At 48.3% G+C, this 21,642-nt stretch overlaps 1 protein-coding gene across 5 annotated transcripts in view; it reads right to left on the bottom strand.

The window, feature by feature from the left end:
• Tox2 (TOX high mobility group box family member 2) overlaps positions 1–21,642 on the bottom strand; it is a 120,063-nt gene that overhangs the window by 37,598 nt on the left and 60,823 nt on the right. For all 5 annotated transcript variants that reach the window (XM_052184197.1, XM_052184196.1, XM_052184195.1 and 2 more), the window contains exon 3: positions 9,252–9,497. In XM_052184197.1, the coding sequence (XP_052040157.1) occupies positions 9,252–9,497 (246 nt within the window). The remainder of the gene's footprint in view (positions 1–9,251; positions 9,498–21,642) is intronic.

Here is a 21,642-nt window from a genome sequence, read left to right as displayed (position 1 = left end):
CACACTCGTACATCATAATGTTCCAGTAAAAGGGCATTTCCCCTGAGATAATAAAAGAATTGAATTTTTCCTTATCGGTCATCTATTTTTCTAGCCCAAGCTATTACTCCCGCTCTCGGGTTGCTAGGCAACAAGAAATATTAATAGCAGCTTTTATTAGCTTAGCTTTTGCAGCGGAGTACCAGAATGAGAAAATGGGAGACATAAATGTGTTACATAAATCTTTCAACCTCTCAGAGCCGGTGTTAGTCTCTGTTTTCATAATGATTTATTGAAGTGATGGTTCATTTATGAGCAAAAGGAGTCTGGGATAAGAAGACGGAGCAGTCCCCTGCAGGAGTGTTTGAAAATAAATAATTATAGCAGGGGAGTAAAAGCTGTTTAAAGCCATTTTTTTTCTCTGAGTTTTATAAAATGTAAAAAGACACATTTCTTTGGCTCATGGCTTCTGAAAAAAGGTGGGGGAGGGGCACTGCACCCAGACTCCAGTTCGTAACAAGAAAACATGCGGCCTCTGAGTTGCCCTGTTTCTGTCCAGCCAGAGCCCATTTTGGAAATCGGTCTTCCTTCCACTCCCCTCTGACAGGAGGCAAAAACATCCCCCCACCCCATGCCCGTGTTTACTGTGATCAATGCCTCCCCTGGTCACGGAGCTAAGACAAGTTGTTTCTTGGGCCCTTGTTCTTTTCTTTCAGCAAGAAGCAGAGCTGTCACTGGTGTTGGTTTTAAATGCCAAGGCCTGAATGACATCATGACACCCTGCCAACCCCGGACTGCCTCCGCCCCATCTTTAGCCTTCAAGGGCCTCCCACTTGGCCTTCCCAGACACTTGCCACAGCCAAGCTGACACGCAGCAGGCCAGGCTGGCTGAACCTAGAGATGAGGTAGCATCTACTCACACCCAGCAAGCGGAGTGCTTTTCTAAGCACAGTAACTTAGGGGCTGGAGAGATGGCTCAGAGCCTAAGAGCACTGACTGTTCTTCCGGAGGTCCTGAGTTCAAATCCCAGCAACCACATGGTGGCTCACAACCATCTGTAATGGGATCTGATGCCCTCTTCTGGTGTGTCTGAAGACAGCTACAGTGTACTCACATAAAATAAATTAAAAATTTAAAAAAACTCAAGAAAACAAGATATCGACAATGAGTAGGCTCTGTGGCCATGTGATAAAAACTGTCCTGACAAAAAGTAACTGTGGCCTGGGGGTGGGTGGGTAGGAGCATTGCGAGGTTGGTGGGGGTGCTGGGGTAGGGGTAGGGGGGCAGAGGCAGGATAGCCCAACGGGTATAGCAGCAGGCTTCCAAGCTGTATGACCCAAATTTGATTCCCAGGTCCTACATGGAGGAAGGAGAGGGAATTGATTGCTTTAAGTTGTCTTCTGAAGGACAGACAGACAGAAAGTCTCTTTCTTTCTCTTTCTCTCTCTCCAAACAGACTGATAGATGGATAGATAGATAGAAAGATAATCTGTCTTTGTTAGGTTTCTGACTTGGTGAGGAAAGGGTTTGTGTCATTTTACAGTTTATAGTTTTACTATCCACGAATGTCAGGGATAGGAACCTGGAGATGGGAACTGAAGCAGAAGCCATTGTGGGGCGCTGTTTACTGGCTCGCTCCTCCTGACTCACTAGCCTGCTTTCTGTTAACATCCAGGATGCCCTGCCTAGGGGTGAATCCACTCACAGTAGCCGGGGCCTTCCTACATCATAAATAAATAAATAAATAAATAAATAAATAAATAAATAAATAAATAAATAAATAAATACATGTATGTCCCATGGGCTTCCCTGAAGGCCAATTGGTGCGGGCATTTTCCAATTGAGGTCCCATCTTCCCAAATTACTCTAGCTTGTACCAAGGTAGCAAAAATCCAAACCAGGGCAATGCTTTTAAGAAGTAAGTTAGGGAAGAAAGGAGTTTATAATACCGGGCCACAGTCTATCATTTCAGGGAAGTTAAAGCAGGAACTTGAGAAGCTAATCTCACCTCAATTACAAACAGGGAGAAATGAATGTCCCCATGCTGCCTGCTTGCTCTCTAGGGAATGATGGTGCCCACAAAGGGTTGGGTCTCCCCACATCAATTAACCATCAAGACAATCCCCACAGCTATGCACTGGCCAACCTGGTCTAGACAGTTTCCCAACTGAACTTCTCCTCCCTGGTGATTTCAGGTTGAATCAATTTGGCAGTTAAAACTAACCACATCAGGTTACACCAATGGCCACCATCCTGTCTCTTGAGTTCTCTCCTTCCACATGACTCCCGCTCTGTCCAGAAGTGGGTCTACTGCTCTGGCGCTTGGCTCTCTGGGTTGGCCTTGTGACTGGCTTTGGCCAAAGGATTGGCAGCTAATAAGAAGTTTGAGATTTTCTACCCTGGGGCCCATTCTTTCTTTAGGTTCCTGGTGATAAGAGACTCATAGCTAAGATACCCCAATTGGTTCCAGCCAGGTGCTGAGAGGGAAGACAGTCCAGACACTGGGCTGAGACAAATGTCTAGCTGACCTCAGAAATCACGGAGGTAAGTCGGGCAGTGGTGGCACACGCCTTTAGTCCCAGCACTTAGGAGGCAGAGGCAGGCAGATTTCTGAGTTCGAGGCCAGTCTGGTCTACAGAGTGAGTTCCAGGACAGTCAGGGCTACACAGAGAAACCCTGTCTCATAAACAAACAAACAAAAAAGAAATCACGGAGGCACTATGTGAGCTCAAAATGAAAACATTCACCTATTAATACAAAACAGGGCTGGAGAGATGGTCCAGAGCTTAAGAGCACTGGCTGCTCTTCCAGAGGACCCGGGTTCAAATTCCCGCCAACCCCTATGGCAGCTCACCACTGTCTGTAACTCCAGCTCCAGGACTTCAGACACCTTCACACAGACACTCATGCACACAAAACATCAATGTGCATAAAATAAAACAAATGAATCATTTTAAGAAAGAATAATAAAAACAATCGGTTGGCCTTACTGCCGTGTCATTAAGAAATGTTGGGGACAAAAGTTTGAGTTGGAGATCTTTGGTCGTTGCACCTCAGACTCTGAGGGAGATTTCCTGTGTGTCAATCCGTCCAAGAGGGTAGACTGAGTCTGGGGACAGCACCAGAGGAGCAGTGAGCAGGAGGGAACAGGGGCGGGAATGGCATACAGTGGCTGGAGCAGAGGAGTGTTAGAAGGTCTATGAAGGACCCGCAGTTGAGACTCACCATTCCCAGGTAGCCCAACCCAAGGCTGTGTGTAGGCTCTCTCATGAGAGACTCTAAAGCAAGCGGGTCAAGTGAAAGTAGGTTTCAGTCCCTCCTCTAACGACTACTGAATGATACTGGCCTGCAAAGGTCCTTCACCTTCTCTCTGCCTTTCTCTACCTCTACTACTCTCTTAAGTCCCGCCCCACGCCCATCCTCCACCCCGCCCTAAATAAACTCTCTTTTATACTAGACCGTGTGTGGCTGGTCCCTCAGGGGTCCCTCAGGGATCCCTCTGAATAGGCCTACTGAGGCACCCCTTCCCCCATACCTCCCTCACACCTCTTTATCTTTTTATGGACACAACAGGGGCACTGGGAAGTCTACCACCTCCTACCCACATGCTTGTCTGGCACAGTAAAGCTGGCAAGGCAGTTAGTTACGTCATTTCGCCAAAGCTGGGATTCTAAGCCCAGTCTAGTGAAGGGAAAGCTGAGGCTGAGGGAGGACTGACTCGCCTTAAGTCCCAAGAAATCCAACAAGACTCAAAGCAGGGGCTGGAAAAATGACTTTGTGGGCAAAAAGTGTGCGAAGACCTGAATTTGTATCCCTGACACCCGCATAAAAAGCTGGGACTCTCTGTGCCTTTCGTTTTAGTGCTTGAAGGCAGAGATGGGAGGCTCCCCAGTACACTGACCAACCCAGCTAGCCAATCAGCGAGCTCAGAGGTTGAGAGCGCTGGCTGCTCTTCCAAAGGACCTCCATTTGATTCTCAGCACCTACGTGGCGACTCACAACCGTCTCTCTGTCTAGTCCTAGGGGATCTCACATCCTCTTCTGGCCTCCAAGGGCACCACACAGACATGGTGCACAGACATACATGCAAACCCTTCCATATAAACAAACAAATATGTAACTTACAAAGTGGACAGTGATTAAGGACACCAAGCATCAACCCCCAGCCTCCACACCACCAAGGACCAGAACACAGAGGCCTCAAAGATGAGAGGGGAATGTTTGAGTGACTGCTGTCCTGCCCCTGTACTGAGAGGGGACCACACCATTCCAGTGCTCTAAGGGTGCAGCATGGGAAAGCCCCAGATTCCTGACCACCAGACTCCATTGTGATTCTGCTCCCCTGTCCCCCCACCCCCCACCCCCTACCCCACCTCCCGCGCGCCTGCCCCCTCCCCCTCCCATTCCGTGCCCCCTCCCTACCCCATCCATGCAGTTCTGGTTCCCTGGGGCTGGATTTTTCCTCCAGGTAGAACATCAAGTCCCGCCCCTTCCTGGCAGACCCCCATCCTCTCAGCACACAGCAACCCTGAACTCTGTTTCCCAGACAATTCCAGCAGAAGTCATCTCAGATTCCGAGAGAAGCTTAATAAATTCCACCCTCCGACTTTCTTTGGGCATTTTAGAGACTGATTTATAAATACAATATCTCGCTCAAAATGAAACAATCAACATAGGATAAAATTATTGAGTTATGAAAATAGAGGTCAGATGGAGGTACGGCGCTTTAAATTAAACCGGCAAAATATAGCTTTCATACTAAATTGACTCTTTTTGTCTTGGAAATGAATGTTTAATCAGTTAAGACGTGGAAGTTGAGGGAGAAAGCCCTGAGCATATTTAATTTTGTAAAGAGGGTCTGGTTCCAGTGCTGTACATAATCCTGGCAGCTCCAGGAGAAGGGATGGAGTGAGATATAGCAATCCAGGAGGGAACCAGAAGGGACTGATGGCCTCTGAGGTCAGAGCTATGGGTGGGGTCAGAGCTACGGGGGTCTTGGCATTTATGAAATGGCCACCAAAGATCAAAATCTCATCTACTTCTGCAGAGATGGCCTTTCGGAGGGCACTGGGTGTCCTCCTCTGTACTACCTGCAGCCTGGCTGTGCCATCCTTTACCCCACTGGTAGAACAGGGAGGTAGATGCAGGGACTTGGGAGGGTGTGACTTCTAGGGTCTGACTTGAGAACTAGGTAGCATTTTCATTCACAAAGTACAGGTCTGTCTCATGCCCCGTTCCTCACAGGAGGACTTAGGCAGTTCCAAGAGTCGTCTGCTCTGCTGTGCTTTGCTGAGCTCCACCAACCCTCAAGACCCCAGTCAGTGTTGTTAGTGATGCCGTTATCACATTCCCACTCCACAAAGGCCAGTGGCCCCATATATGAAGCTATTGCCACCCTCATTTGAGTCAGGGGTCTCTTCCGGTACACAGACCCTCACTGCTAACTGAACAGCATTCCATCGGCTTTGCAGCAATATAACAACCTCCCTGAGTGCTCACAAAGTTAAGCAAGGACTATTTTGGCTCAGGGGTCTGAAAGTTCAATTCTAAACCTGGGAAGCGGGCTAAGGGTGGGGGGAGGTGAAGGGGTATGTGGCTTTGGACCTCTGTTGGGGGTGGCAAAGCATGATGGGAGTGCGAGAGTAAAAAAAGGGCCACATCTGGAGCCAGGGAGACGAAAGACCAGGATACCACAATCCCTGCGTCCATGGCACCTCATAATACCACCCCTCCAGGGTCTGAGTCCTTCACAGCAAAGAGTCTCTCGGGATTCCCAGAGCCTGTAGCAATGCCTGACACCTAGAAGGTCCTCAAGCACAGCAGGCACGTGGGAAAATGCCACGCCCCTAACTAAAGATATCATCTAGCCATGGGCCGGTGAGAGGGCTCAGAGGGTAAAGCCACTTGCTGCTAAGTCTGACAAGAGTTTGAGCCCTGAGACCCACGTGGAGGAAGGTGAGAACTGACTGCTGCAAGTTGTCCTCTGACCTTCACAGGTGTGCCATGGCACACACACATGCGTGCACGGGCACACGCCACACACGCATGCACACACATGAGCGCGCACACACACATTAAAAAATACTAAGCTATAATCCTCACAACCTGTAACGTAACAGAAGCAAATGGTCTTTGCAGAGGAAGTCCAGGCTCAGCATCACAACATCGGGAGATTGTTGTAGATGAAATTCCACCATAAGTGTCCATGAGAAGGGCAGTGGGGCTATCCCTGATAGAGGAGAAGCCAGAGTTCAAGGAGAGACACAGCCACAAGCCAGGGAAGCCTCTAGAGTCTAGAAGCTAGCGGAGGTATGGACGGACACCCCAGAGCCTGCTGGGGAAGCTTGACTTCCCAGAACCTTGATTTCATCGTGAGGTGCTGATTTTGGACCTTGAGGGCTGTACATGGTTGTACTCTGCTGCCGCAGGTTTGTGGTGATTTGCTAGAGCAGCCATGGAGAGGGGAAGCACAGTGCTTCCCCCACCCCCCAGCCTCCATCCTACCTCCCTGTCCTTCTCAGTTGAGAGGAACATACTGTGAGAAAGCCTTTACAGTCCCCTGGGCAGGCTGCTAGACACCCAGCAGGTGCTCTCACAATCCTGCTTCACACAAATGACACGCACCTCACACCCACACACCCTTTCCCTGGCAGTTCTCATGAATTCAAAAGATCCATAGTCAAGGCCCCTTGCCTCCTAACCCTCCGGTCCCAGCAAGTGTTATCTGGCTTTCCCATTTGGCTGGCGGGGGAGGGGGATGGGGGGGATGAAGACTCTACCCTGAGTAATAAAGTCAGGCTTATCTTTCATTAAGCAAATAAGGAATATAAAATCGAACGAACCCCTGCAGTTCCAGAGTAACGAAGAGCTCAGAATTTGAGAAGCATCCGAAATATGTATCCGCTGTAGAGAAATCAGCAAAGGACTGGTTTGCATAGAGCTCTCCTAAGCGATCATTTCCAAGGGGAGCTAGGGGAGGTCTGTGATAGCCAACAGCGGGCCTTGTACTGAACAGAGCCAAAGCCTGGGAAGGGCACCGGGAGACTAGCCACGGTATGGATGGGTGAAGGCCAGGAGACAACCAGGGGTGCCGCCCGCTTTGTGCTTTGGACAGGGTCTCCCGTGAGCTTGAAACTTTCCTAGTAGGTGTGGCTGTCTGAGCAGCAAGCCTCAGTCTAAGATATGCCACCACGCTGACCTTTATTTTTAGTACAGGTTCTGAGGGCTCGAACTTAGGTCCTCATGTTGGCAAGGGCATATGACTGTGGGGTCTGACAGTCAGAGAGGTGGAAGAGGAAACTGGACTCCTGCCTTCTTACGGGGGTAAAAAAATCATCAGGATTCCCGGAGAGTGTAGCATCCACTTCCATGAGTTCTTAATTAAGTATTAACGAGGTCTCGCTATGCAGTTTAGTTTGGCCTGTTCATGAACTCATGGTCTTCTTGCCTCTGCTTATATATGGCTACAAACTGGGTTGTGGTTTCTAGGCAGCCATTGTGGGAGCAAACATGATCCAGTCAATATCATGTGACTCTGACAGAGAAGCTGAGTGAGCATCCTGACCGTCCGCCTCAGGAGAGCTTGTTAGCCCAATCTGACACACTAGAGCATTGCCTCCGCTTAGAGGTCCAGTGGTTGGTCCAGCCAGTCAGTCCTCGCCAGGGTTCTCCTTATATGACTTATTCACGTCCCACAAGTGTGGTAGCTGCCAGCAGCCACAGGACTGCTGTGTGGAGATGGGGACCACAGGGTGGGGGCACAGAGCCATCCACCAGTCCAGATCCTGCCAAGATACATCCTGAAGCCTTGGTCTAACTGAGTCAGTCTTTAGTGCGCATGTTCCCATTACCCAAGCCATGGATGTAAGAATTTTAATTCTACCATTAACTATGAAGGGATAGGCGGAAAGAGAAACATGAAGCACAGTTGACTAAGAATGGTGCTGGACACAGGCAGATGCCAGCAGCCAACCATTGGACTGAGCATGGGGTCCCCAATGGAGGAGTTGGAGGGAGGACTGGAGGAGCTGAAGGGTTTTTGCAGTCCCATGGGAAGAACGATGCTGTCAGCCAACCAGACACTACAGGATTCCCAGGGACTAAGCCATCAACCAAGGGGTACTCATGGTTCCAACCAAAAGTGGCAGAGGAGTGTCTTGTCGGGCATCAGTGGGAGGAGAGGTCCTTGGTCCTGTTAAGGCTCAATAGATCCCACAGTGTGGGGAAATGGAGGGGGGAGAGGTGGGAGTGGGTTGGGTGGATGGGCATATTCTTGGAGGCAGGGGGTGGGAGAATGGGTTGGGGGGGTTCTGGAAGGAGGGAAACTGGGAAAGGGTATAACATTTGAAATGTAAATGAAGAATATATTCAATAAAAAAAAAAAGAATGGTGCTGGAAGTCCCTTAAGTGTCTCTTCTGCTGACTTCCGGTAGGACTTAATAGTTCAGACACGTGCTAAAAACACATAACCCACTCATCACGGGGTTCAGGGCCGTCCTGAGCTCTGGGCTCCAGGCTCTGCTGGCTACAGGTTCTCACTCTCCAGCCCCATAACAAAGGAATCCCAGGCCGACTCCACCGCATCACAAGCCCTTTGCTGCTTCCCTTTGCAAATGCTTTGCCAAGCGGCCCTGTGCTCTGGAAATCCTTCCCTGCCTCTGTCTGCCTGCTATCTTTCACCTCCCCTTGAATTTCAGCTTGGTAACCCTCCTCCCTGGCTACTTATATAAAATACCCAGAACAGGCAAACAGACAGAGGCAGAAGGTAACCTCTGATAAGTGGGTGTGGTGGTATATACCTGCAATTCCAGGACTTCAAAAACAGAGCCAGTGGGCCAGCCTGGGCTACATAGTGAGTTGCCTGTTAGCCAGGACGACAAAGTATTTTGAAACAAAGCAAAACAAAGGAAAAATAATAGTAGTTGTCTTGGACCAAGGGTTGAGCGTGGTGGTTGGGAGCAGTAACTAACGAGAGTAAGGCCCCTCCCGGAGGGAGGGGATGGATGAAAACATTTCCAATGGATTGCCATTATCCAATCTATGTGTGTGAACTGATGGCATGGGTATCTCAATAAATCTGCCGGAAATAAAATTTAGATTATACTATTAACAACCAACAACATCTGTCCCAGGTTGCCACAAACAGAGCTGCGGACGGAACCGTTTCTCTCCATGCCATCCCCATAGAGAGCAGCTTGGCTCAGCCTCGCCACCAGCTCCCCTCAAGCCCTCCCTTGCTGGAGCCATGGGGCTCATGGGGGAGACAGACTCACCGTGGGCAGCTGGCCTGACAGCAGGTGGCCATCCTGGGCCAGCATGTTGGACACCATGATGGCCGGGAGATCCATCGCCTGGTACGAGTAGGCGGGGAGCAGTCCGTTGGGCGCAAGGCCGTGACACAGCGAGTGGTAGCCGGCTTCGTGGTCCCCCAGATGCAGGAGGGATGGCTCAGGGAGATTGGGAGGTGTTATAGGAGGAATCTCATAGTCTTCATTACTCTCACCCTGGCTGTTATAGGTCTGAAAACAACAGAGGGGCAGGGGGGCGGGGTCAGTGCCTCCAAACCACAGAAAGTATTCAATAGCATCAGCAACAGCAGCCTTGGAAAAAATGGCAACCCCTTGGCAGAGAGATAGCCCCAACGCAAGGCAGAGAGCCTAGTGACCTGACTCAGTTGCCTGCTCAGCTCCTTAATCTTCCTTCCACTGAGGCTCTGCAGACCAGAGCCTGGACTCCTGGAAGGGCCTTCCCTGTACCTTCTCCTGATTTCCCAGCACATCTGGCCCACAGCCCACCCGAGAGCCACCTGAGAGCTCCCTCAGCCACCCTTACAGAGGGGACCTGGTCCAAGGGGAAAGATCATACAAGGTGAGCAGAGAAACTGGGGACTGGAGCTCCGGACAGCCAGAGTTTTCCCCTAGGCATCCCGGGTAGCCAGGATGCTCTTGGTCCTTATCCCAGTGAGTAGAACAGATTAGCAGCTAAGAGGCCCCCTCCATCCAGTTAGTTTACCACCCTCGTGGGCTGGCCGGGGACCCCAGGACAAGCTAGTAGACATGGTGGGCACTACATTTGCCTTTCTCCTTGTCCCAGGTTTTACCGTAGGCCACGGTGAGTTTGTACTTTGGGCCCTGGCTTTACAGCACATGTATGCTTCAGTAGGTGGAGGGGACTCCACAATAGTCGGGGTGAGTGGACTTTTAAAACTTGTACATGGGTTTCAAAATATTAATTACATTTATTTGTATGTGCATGTATGTGCACGTATGTGCACGTTTGTGTGTGTTTGTATTTGTCATGGTGCACATGTGGAGGTCAGAAGACAACCTGTGGGGTTCCTTCCCCTGTGTCGCTTCTGGGTATTGAGCTCAGATCATCAGGCTTGGTGGAAAGATCTTTCAACCCCTGAGACATTTCGGTGGCTCCGATTTTTGTAAATTTTAACTGCACCAAACTATTTCCCCTGCATCTACTGAGAAACTCCAATGCCCTTCTCCCTTTCACCTAGTTAGGCTGATAACAGACTCACCTCCCTCTCTATTCCACTTCCTCCATCCTTCCCTTCCTATTGAGAACGGAATCACTCTGTAGCCCATGCTGGCTCTGAGCTCTTAGCAATCCTCCTGTCTCAATCCCCTGAGTGCTGGGGTCACAGGCTTGCTGAACACCCCACACCCCGCACCCCACACCCCGCACCCCACACCCCGCACCCCACACCCCGCACCCCACACCCTGCACCCCACACCCTGCACCCCACACCCCGCACCCCACACCCCGCACCCCACACCCTGCACCCCGCACCCCGCACCCCACACCCTGCACCCCACACCCCGCACCCCACACCCCGCACCCCACACCCCGCACCCTACACCCCACACCCCGCACCCCACACCCCGCACCCCACACCCTACACCCCACACCCCGCACCCCGCACCCCGCACCCCTAGAACAAACCCCACTGATTCTGATCCACCTTTCATGTCATTCAGTGTTGGACCTGGTTGGTTAGGACTGCCACGCGGGGTGCATGCGTGAGATTAGCTTCAGTCTTCCTGTCTGTCCTGCCGATACCTGGCTTTGTTATCAGCCTAGGAAGTTAGTCCCCTCTCTCTCTACTCTGGAGATGAGAGCCAACAGAAGACGGCTATGTGAACTGGAGGACAGAGCTGAAGAAATTACCCATGATCCACCAGAGACAGGCAATGAGAAATCACAGACACAAAGGATAGGCGGATGTCATGGATTCTGCTTTAATGGGGCAGAGGTATTCCAGAAGGACACCAAGGCATTTGTGGAGAGAGAAAACCTTCATCAACACGAATGTGCAGAGAAGGAAAGCAAGGCCTGAGGCACAGTAGCACATGGGCGGGGGAGTCGGCTCCGCGTCAGTGCTTACTCAGCGCCTGTGTGGTCCTGGGCGCTTTCCCCAGGCAGAGTAAGGGTGGAGGGAGGAAGGGCACGGCTTATTTTGTATTGCTCTGGGAATCCAGCATGACAACTAAACACTTCTTCCCTGCAAGTCTAGCACCCTGCCTGATTCTCAAAGACTGGTGGATGGAGCCATGAGTATAGGGAGGTTTGAGTGGAGCTATGACAGAGCCGGGACATGTGGCATGTTCCTTGTGTTCCTCAGACACCGGTGAAGGACCTTATGATGGCCTGGGAAAACTGCCATCCAACATTGCCTTGCGCTCACTGGCTCCCTCTGCAGGGCAATTGTGGAGTTACCACACAGATGGGTAAGGTGTCTGGAAATCTGGAAGAGGTGGCCACGGCTACCCGCGCTATCTTCCCTTGGCTTTCTTCCCATGTTAGAGTTTGTTGTGGTCAACAAACTCTCTTCTCTTTCCCCTTACACTGCCTTCCATGTGGCCTCAACAAACCTCATGTTCAAAGCCCCCTGGGTGTCACATTCATTCTCCATTCTTGCTGCTTCCCTGAGCACTGCAGCCGGACATAGCAATATATAACGTTCCTGTCCCTTACCTTGCACCTGTGTCCTCTGACTGCACTAGATGACATCACCTTCCATCCTCAAACCTGACCCTCCCCTCCACTCACCTCCCAATTCCAACAGAGCTACTCTAAAATACCTTTAAAATCTTCCCACTCCACTCCCACCTCCCCGCCGTGGTGGACAATGATGCCAGCCTTCTCTTATCCCTCTGCTCCCTCCCGTAGCCAGATGATCTCTAAAGAGCATCATCCCCCGGAGCCACTCCCACTTCCCATGCAGCTCCCCCAGCTTTGTCATTATTGCTAACGTTTTAGTTAGTGGGGAAAAAAACCATAGGTTTTGTTATGACATTTTCAGAGGTGTATCATCGTACGTTACTGAGTCCTTTCCTTCCATAGCTCAGCCCCTCTTCTGTATGCATGCATATGTATGTGTGTGTGTGTATATGTATGTATATATATGTATGTATATATATGTATATACATATATGTATATACAATATGTATATACAAGTGTGTATATTTTACACAATGTGTTCGACTGCCAATGTTTTCTCTGCCAATGACATCACTTCACTGTTTATGGGCAAGTAAAACTACTGTGTGTCTATCTATACTGATATATATATATATATATATATATATATATATATATATATATATATATATATATATAAGCTAATAGATATACTGAGTTTTCCTTATCTACCATCGAGGCTGGTTCAGTAACTTTTCCACTGTTAGCAATGCTCCATGGATGTGCGGCTGTGCTTGTTTAGATCCCTTCAAGTACACACCTGTTAACCCCACTGCCTTTGTGTTCAAGGCCGTAGTCTCAAACATTACCCTGTAAGTCCTCCCTCACATGGCCCGGCCAGTGCTGGCTCAGAGCTGACACCCTTGCTGCTCTTGGTGAAAGTCCACATTAAGGGATCTCTCCAAAGACACGGGTACTAGCAGCTCAACATCCCCACTGCTGGATCCCTTAACCCGTGTGCCACAGACCACTCCATGTACTGTGTGAGTCAGTGTCTGTCTTCAGTCTTACTACCAAGAAGGGTTGAGGGCCAAGTGTCTTGGGATGGAACAAACCATAGATATCACATTACTCCAGAGTGCAAAGTCCCCTGGCCTGCCTTTCTGTTCAGAGTGGCCGTCTCAACTGCCCAGTCCACCTTTGGACATTGGTACTTTCACAAGTCTTCCATAGTGCTCAGTACCTCCTTTAACCATTTGTGACTCATTTTTACCTTCAGCTTGTGTGTGTGTGTGTGTGTGTGTGTGTGTGTGTGTGTGTGTGTGTGTATCCCTCCCCCAATGCCCCGGGCCCCATGAAGGCTTGAGTTAAGTCTCTTTGTTCCCAGTACCAAGAGCAGTGAGTGACTAACACCTAGAAAGAACTCAGTTACAGTACATAAGTGATCTCACCATATGGACCACGCCAGGCTCCAGGTTCAAGCCTCACCCAGGTTCCCACATTTGCCGTTCCCTGAAGACAGCCATCCCTCGGACTTTTAACTCATGCTATCGATGCTCTCTCCCTCCCTGCCCTCCAGCATCCAGAGCTGGTACTGACCCAGGAAAGGATGCCAGGGAATGCCAAATGACCACAGAACTCCATCCTTTTTAATCCAAACCCAAACCTCCAGGCTCTGGAACGCACCCAATCGACCAGAAGCCTTTTAGAAAAATCAGCATGTGTTGTATCAAAATATTGAAATAACACGATTATGACAATTCCTCTAAAGAAGCAATTAACACACTTAAAAATAAGCACGCAAGCACACACTTGCCTCCTTGGGGTGTAGTCAGATCGCAAGCATTGAGCACAAGCCAGCTTGTCCTGGGGCTGATTTACACCGAGTCCCCACCGCGTGCCCGTCAACACGTCTAGTGTGAAAAGACACATCTACCACTGTTGCTTTTCAGTCAGGGAGAGAGGAGTTCAGAGAGTGAAGGAAGTGTCAGAAGTGGAAGCAGAAGATTCTGGGTTGGGCTTCATGAGCCTGAAGCCAGCATCCCCCGACACTAGGTCACCTGGTGCAGACCCTATTCCAGAGCCTACTGTGCAAGCGATCTGCAGCCCGTCAAGACTGCTCCTCACTATGGGGGCCTCATGAATATCCAGAGAGCGGCCTCTAAGAGTCCTAAGAGCTCTGGAGCACACAGAAAGACTGTCAGATGTATTTCTCATGGCCCTGGTCGAGGAAGGGAAGAGTGTGAACCCATTCTACTAACCTAGGGCCTATAGGGTCAGAAGAAAGCTGACCACCCCTACAAATCTCTGGAAGGAGGGATCTTAAAGTCTAGCATTAGGAATCTTATTTTATTCTTTTTATTTCATTTTATATTGTTTTATATGGTAAGGGTCTCATGTAGCCTTGACTTTACCACATAACTGAGGGTGACCCTGGATTTCTCATTCTCCTGCCTCTACCTCCCAATCCAGAGTTTACTGGGAGAGGTGACTGCCCCCAAAGCATCGTTTAGACTGCAAGGAAATCCGAAGCTTGGATATATTTGTTTCAATGACTAAAATTTACTGAGGCCACAGATATCAGCTACCATGGTACCAAGGTCCAATGCCAGCTCTGTCTGGTTCTTAACTGTCTTCATCATCTCACAGTAAGTCAGTATTCCCATTACGCTTCCTCTCCCTGCTCCCCTTGCCCTGCCCCAACTGTGAATGGACGCTTATTTTGACTCTGTCTCTAAAAATTTATCTATTCTGCCCGTTTTAATGTAAATGGAATCCAGCTTCTTTTACTTTGCATTATGTTTTTCAAGAACATCTCTATTCTACTTAGAATACATTTTACATAATGTTCATTTAGCAGAGACGTGTCTTGAGATTTATAATGTATCAGAGCTTCACTCTTTATCAAGGCTCTAAGACGGTCCACTATGGATCTGCCACAATTTGTTTCTTTATCCGCTGACAGCATCAAGTCTCTTTCTATCTTTGGCTACTGTGAGTAGGGCAGGCCATGAATAATTGTGTGCATATATTTGTTTGAGTGTCTTTTTCATACATACACAGGCGAGGAACTGCTAGGCCATGTGGAGGTTCTGTTTGATTTTTGAGAACTGGTCAAGGAACTTTCCACAGTGGTTGTAGATCATTACGGTCCCACTGAGAGTTTCACTGTCCCCACATCCTCGGTGCCACAATTTTTAATGTTTCTGTGATAACAATCCTAGTGGATATAGTAATATTTTCTGTGACTTTGGTTTGTGTTTTCCTGAAGACCATGTGGTCATCTGAATTTTTAGACCAGTCGTTCTCAACCTTCCTAATGATACTACCCATGAATACAGTTCCTCATGTTGTGGTGGACCCCAACCATAACATTATTTTGTTGCTACTTCATAACTGTAATTTGCTACTGTTATGAATTGTAATGTAAATATATGACATGCAGGATATCTGATACGCATCCCCTGTGAAAGAGTCATTCAAGCCTCCCAAAGGGGTTGTGACTGGCAGGTTGAGAAGCACTGCTTTAGAGACATGTCTTTTGTCCCTAGTTCAGGTTGTGTTGTCTGTCTTTCTGTCACTCTACTTTAACTTGGATGATATAAAGCTCATCCCTTTTCTGTTGCTCTAATGTCACATTCAGGACATTAGATGCTGGAGGCATGTGGCATGAGATAAGAGTCCAACTGCATTATTATTTTGCATGTGATTGTTCAGTTGCCCCGATATCATTTGGTGAAGAGACTTCTCTTTCCATTGAAATGGTCCAGGAACTGCTGCCGACACTCAGTGTGCCATGGGTGCAGGAGTTTAACTCGGACTGTCAAGTTTATTCCACTCATCTACATGTCCTTAGGCCAAGACCTTGTTACTTGTACTTAAAGAAATTAGCAACTGTGAGTCCTATAACTCGACCCTCTTTTAAGATGATTGGTGCTACCCAGAGCCCTTGGAAATAACAATGGATTTTCAGACCTATTTTTTCCATTTCTGAAATAAAGGCGTCCTGGTTAGCTTTTAATTGTCACCTTAACACAACCAACAGCCACCCGGGAAGAGGGGCTCTCAACTGAGGGATTGCCCAGACCAGATTGGCCTGTGGCCATACCTGTGGGCCGTTGTCTGGATTGTTGATGATTGATGTGGGAAGAACCAGCCCACTGTGGGTGGTGTCACTCCTACGCATGTAGTCCTGGGTTGTACGAGAAACATAGCTGAGTGTGAGCCAGGGGGAGCAAGCCAGTAGGCAGCCTTCCTCCACATTTTCTTCTTCAGTTCTTGCTTGCATCCTATCTACCCTGGCTTTCCTCAGCTGTGGAGTGTAAGCTGAGGTTGTAAGCCATATAAACCTTTCCTCCCGGAGCTGCTTTTGGTCTTGGTTTTTATCACAGCGACAGAGAAAGCAAACTAAAACAAAAGGTAGGAACAAATCTTACAGGAACTGTACTAACAGGTAGGTTTCTTAGGCATTCGTGCTATCTTGTAATGGCCACACACAGGGCAGCCTTCCTGTGCTGTGCACGTCTTTAGTTCCTTTCCGTGGGGGTTTTATAGCTTTCCATATTTATAACTCTTTCACATCCTTGGTTAAATTTATTCCTTTAATCTTCTATTTCTGGGTGCTATTGCCTGTGGAAAGACTTCCTCATGGGGGGGGAAGGGTCATTCATTGTTGGTTTATAGAAAAATAATTGATATTTCCATGGTCCTTTGCCAAGTTCATTTATTGACATCTCTTATAATTTGGGAAAGCAGAAAGTCCACACCACTGAAGGAACACAACAACAGAACAGACAACGACAACAACAACAGAACTTGATTAAACCACAGTCTGATCTAGGAATGAACTATAATGGCACTCAGAAAGAACATTAGAAATGGCAGTGGTTAGATAAGCATCAGCAGCTGTACCGAGCGCTCAGAATCTCAACTGGCCTCCCAAGAGATAAAACTCCAGATTTCGCTTTTAAACAAATGTGTCTAGCAGATAACATTCATAACCGACACACTCCAAATAAAATGACAGGAACAGTTAAGAATAAACAGATGTCGTCAGGCAAATGAAAAGTAACATGGCACAATTAACAGCAAATTAAGGACAAGTTCAGAGCAAGACATAGTAAAGAGACTTAGAGGAAGACATTTGCTGACAAATGGCACCATCTACAAAGAAGTGACAGATTAAAAACTTTCATGAGCACTGATAAACTACAGGAGTACAAAATGCTAAAAGCCAATAAAGTATAAAACTAAATCGGGAAGGGTTGACACATGTTTGAATTCCCAGCATTTAGGGGGCTGGGCATTGTAAATTCCAAAGGCTAGCCTGGGCTATGTAAGACCCCATTTAAACAAACAATACAAAATAAACAAATGTCACAACAGGGGAGAAAAACAGGCCAAAACCATAAACAAAGTAAGACATTTTAACACATCTCATCAGGATCTGACAAGACAACCAGGAACAAATTAATAAGGAAGACAGGAAGATTGCTCAGTGGTTAGAGCACATCTTGATCTTGCAGAAAACCCAGATTAGGTTTTCAGCACTCACTTGGAGGCTTACAACCATCCCTAACCAGTAGTTCCTGGGATCCAGCACCCTCTTCTGATTAAAATTATAAAAACATTACCTTAACAAAAGCTGAGTTATGAACATGGGAAATTTATACCTTTTTCTTAAATAACTTTCTTAGAAGATAAGAAAGGCAAAACCCAATGTATTCAGCACTCCGTTGAAGAAGGTAGAAACAGAAAAACTAAATAAAGCAATGGTCAATAGATAAAAGAAAAATGAAACAGAAACCACATCTTAGATAAGAAATGTATGATATAGTTAGTTTCCTGAGAAAAAGTAACAAAAAAAAAATTAACCAGGGGCCAAAGAGATGGCTCAATGTATCAGGGGCTTGCTGCACAAACACAAGGACCTGAGTTCGGATCCATCACACCCATGTAAAAAGTTAGACATAGCTACATGCATCTGTAGCCACTGTGCTGGGGTCCGTGAGGACTGGAGGATTCCTGAAAAAAAAACACTGTATATCCATTCATCTGCCAATGGACACCTAAACAGAACCAATGCTTGGCAGCTTCAAACTGGGTCTCAGTAACACAGACACACAGGGATCTCTGTGGGATGCTGGCTTAGTCTCTGTCAGGCCTGTGTGGGTATCCTAGTTTCCTTTTTCTGGCTGTAGAAAACACACCAACCAAAAACATCTTAGGGGAGAAAAAGAGCTTATTTCAGCTTATGAGTTGCAGACCGTCGCTGAGGGAAGCCAAGACAGGAACTCAAGCCTGAACCTGACGAGGAACGGATGGAGGGATGCTGCCTTCTCGTTCACTCAGGCCCATGTTCAGCTTAGTTTTCTCAGGCAGCCTAGGGAATGGTGCCGCTCACAGTGGGCTGGACCTTCCCACATCAGATAACAATTAAGACGGTTCCCCACGGACACGCCCATGGACCACTCTGATCTGGGCCAGATGCCAATCGAGACTTCCTTCTCGGGAAGCTGTAGGCTGTGTCAAACTGACAGAGCGAACCCACTCAACAGAGTAACATTTAATGGTGTTTTCTTTCTCTTTAAATTCACCCTGGATTGGGCTTTAGCTTATGTGGCCATCTGCCATCCCACCATTTTACAGAGAAAACCCTGCGGCCTGAAGGTGTGTCCCAACTGAAGGATGGTAGCACAATTCACCATTCTGATGTGTTTCCAGCAAGGAAAATGGTCTTACCCAAACTCCATCAACCAGAGTGCAGATCCCAACCCTTAACCATTTCGCTATGTTTTCATGAGGTTTAAAAGCCCACAGTTTTGTCACGCATGCATATGTCCGTAATGCCTGAGTCAAGTTGCTCATCTTTGATAGATAACACTCCTGTGTCACCCGCCCCAGAGATGCTCAATAGAATCTTTCCGACTGGTGTTTCATGGCACATCAAACATGGAGCTCTGAGCTACTTCAGAGAGTCAGAGTGATTATGCCTGCCACCTTCCTGCACTCAACAGGCTTCTTCAAAGACAGACAGACAGACAGACAGACAGACAGACAGACATAAGGCCTGTATCATACATTAACCCAGTGAGAACAGGAAACTACTACGCAAACATGGCACTCTGTTAACCCTTTGTTCACTGGAAGAACCTCACTCAGAGTTGAGTAGCACCATCCAGGGGAGTGTGTCCACCTCCCTCAGACGCTGTCAATCACAGCTACTTCACAGCAGTGCCTAGCCCGGTCGTGCTTGCGTTGGGAAAGACAGAAACGACTCGTGAGCTTTGCTTACTAATGCTCTATATAGGAAGGAACCTGAAAGCACTGTGAGTCCTGGCTCAGGAAATGACCAGACTCAAGGGTTCAGGGGGACTCCTGGGTGATTTACCTCAGGAGAAGAAAGGCCTCTGAAGAGACGGGGTGCTGGTGGTGGGATTTGGGGCTTTCTTTGTAGGGAGGACATAGTCCCAGCACTCAGATGGCTTGGGTAATCTGGGGGCCCCAGCTTTGGAATGAGGTGAAGCAGTCTGAAAAGGAAGCCCCCATTCTGAAGAGAAGAACTCTCATTTCCATGGCTGGGAACAGAATTGCTTGTTCACTTGTCTGTTTGAATAACAGTTTCTGTTTTTATTTTTTATGTACAAAACTGTTTTGCTTGTATGTATGGGCACCATATGTGTTCAGCATCTGTCAGGGTCATAAGAGGGCACTAGCTTCTCTGGAACTGGAATTATAGGGAGTTGTAGGAGCTCAGAATCAAACTTGGGTCCTCTAGAAAAGCAGCCTGTGCTCTTCACCATGAAGCCATTTCTACAGCTCCTATCTGACTAACATTGTTATAATCGCATATTCACCTGCCTCTCGGGAATTGTACTTAGGTGTCCTAGAAGAGGGCTCAGCAAAGTTTTTCTGCAAAGGTCCAGCTAATAAATATTTGCAACGACTATTCAACTTGGATACTGTGGCACGAAAACAGCCATAGATGATACTGAAAGTACTGAGTGTGGATGTGTTCCAATAAAGCTTTATTTACAGAAGGCATATGGAGGGCTAGATCTGGCCCGTAGGCCATGGTTTACTGACCTGGGTCCTAACCAATAAGGAAGGCCAATATATCCATAACTGAGGTCCTTCCGGTCCCCGTTCCCACCAAGTGTGTTCCTCTCTCACTGTTCCTCTACTTGATGGCCCACGCCCAAAAACCGAGAGTATGATGCCATCCGTCCCCCTTTGTCCCTCCACTCTACCTACTCCAGTGAGCTCCAAAGTCCTGCTGGATCTACATGTCACTATATCACACCACCCCAACTATGATCCATCTACTAGGTAGCCGTCCACCCTGAGTCAACTGGTCACCACTTCCCCGGGACATCTATAATAGCTCCTCCATGGCCTCTCACCTCTCCTTGTTCCTCTCTGCCTAGCAGACAGAGCTTTACTTATAAATCCAACCTGGACAACAGATTTACTTATAAATCCAACCATGCTACTCCTATCTGTCGACATCCCTCTCACATTTAGGATACAGGGTGAAACCTTACAGGGAGCCAGCAAGATCTGGAGCCAACTATCCCCAGCCTCCAGCTCCTATAAAACCCTTCACTGCCATGGATGGAACAGCATTGCTGGCAGCTAACACTCCAGGGGCCTTCCCTTTCTGTCACCTTACTCGAGAGTCATGTCTGCATGGTTGGCTCCTTGTCTTGTAGGTGACAGGCCCAGGATCAGTTCAGCTCCCCACTGGGGTTTTCCTTCCCTTGAAGCCACTGCTTCTTCCTTCACGACATTTCTTACTCTCTCTGGGTTCCTCCTGATCATTGTGTAGCTCTTATACTTAAGTGAAGAGTCCGGAAGGGCTGGAGCTGTGTCTGTCTGTTCTGTGTTGAACCTTAAGGACCCAGAGCCATGCTGGGCCTTTAGGAAAAGTCCAGAATCTATGCTGAATGAACAGGAAGCTAGTTACTAAGACTGCCGGGCCCCATGTGTAACTTCGCCTGACCCTCACACATTCCTTAAGTATCAGCAAAGGTGCTTTCCTTCCTCAGCATGAGTCTAGAGACCAACTGGAGGGCCTTGAGGTAGCTTCATGCTCTGGCCTGCCCACTGTGGAATAGATCAGGACCTGCATCGGTCAAACTGATCTGTGACAAGATGAGACTATACCTGTGCACAGTCTTGTGCGTGAGTGTGTAGGTCAGAGGATAACCTCTGACTCTGTCTTTGCCTTCCATCTTTCAAAGCAGTGTCTTGTTTGCCTCTGTATGCTTCAGACTGGCCATTGTTGGCTGGCTGAGGGAGGAGCACCTGAGGGAGAAGGAGCACCCAGGGCTGCGTCTCAGCAGCTGCTCCACTGCCCCACCACATAGTGGGCACTTAGTGAGCAAGTGTCTCATTCGGGAGCTCTGGCTGGCCTCAGAGAACCGGCTGCCTCTGCCTCCTGAGTGCCAGGCAGGATTAAAGGCTTGTGCCATCCTGACCAGCATCAGTAAGTATTTGAACGGAGATCTGTACAAATGAGGACCAGTGACTTGCAGTGTGTTCTCAGAAGCAAGCGAAGCTGCCAATCAGCTTTGCCCTGAGAGGAGCTGCAGGGAATTCTAATTTGGGCCCTGGGCATCTCTTGTCCATAGTCATCTTAAAAATCACCTTTTCATGAGTGCCAGGAATGGCTCTATGACCTTGGCCAAGTCACTGCCCCTTTCTAAGCCTCAACAATATTGCCTGTAAGG

This window comes from Apodemus sylvaticus, chromosome 5, assembly GCF_947179515.1.
Source record: "Apodemus sylvaticus chromosome 5, mApoSyl1.1, whole genome shotgun sequence".
NCBI classification, from domain to species: domain Eukaryota; kingdom Metazoa; phylum Chordata; class Mammalia; order Rodentia; family Muridae; genus Apodemus; species Apodemus sylvaticus.
This window is presented reverse-complemented; position numbering and strand designations above follow the sequence as displayed.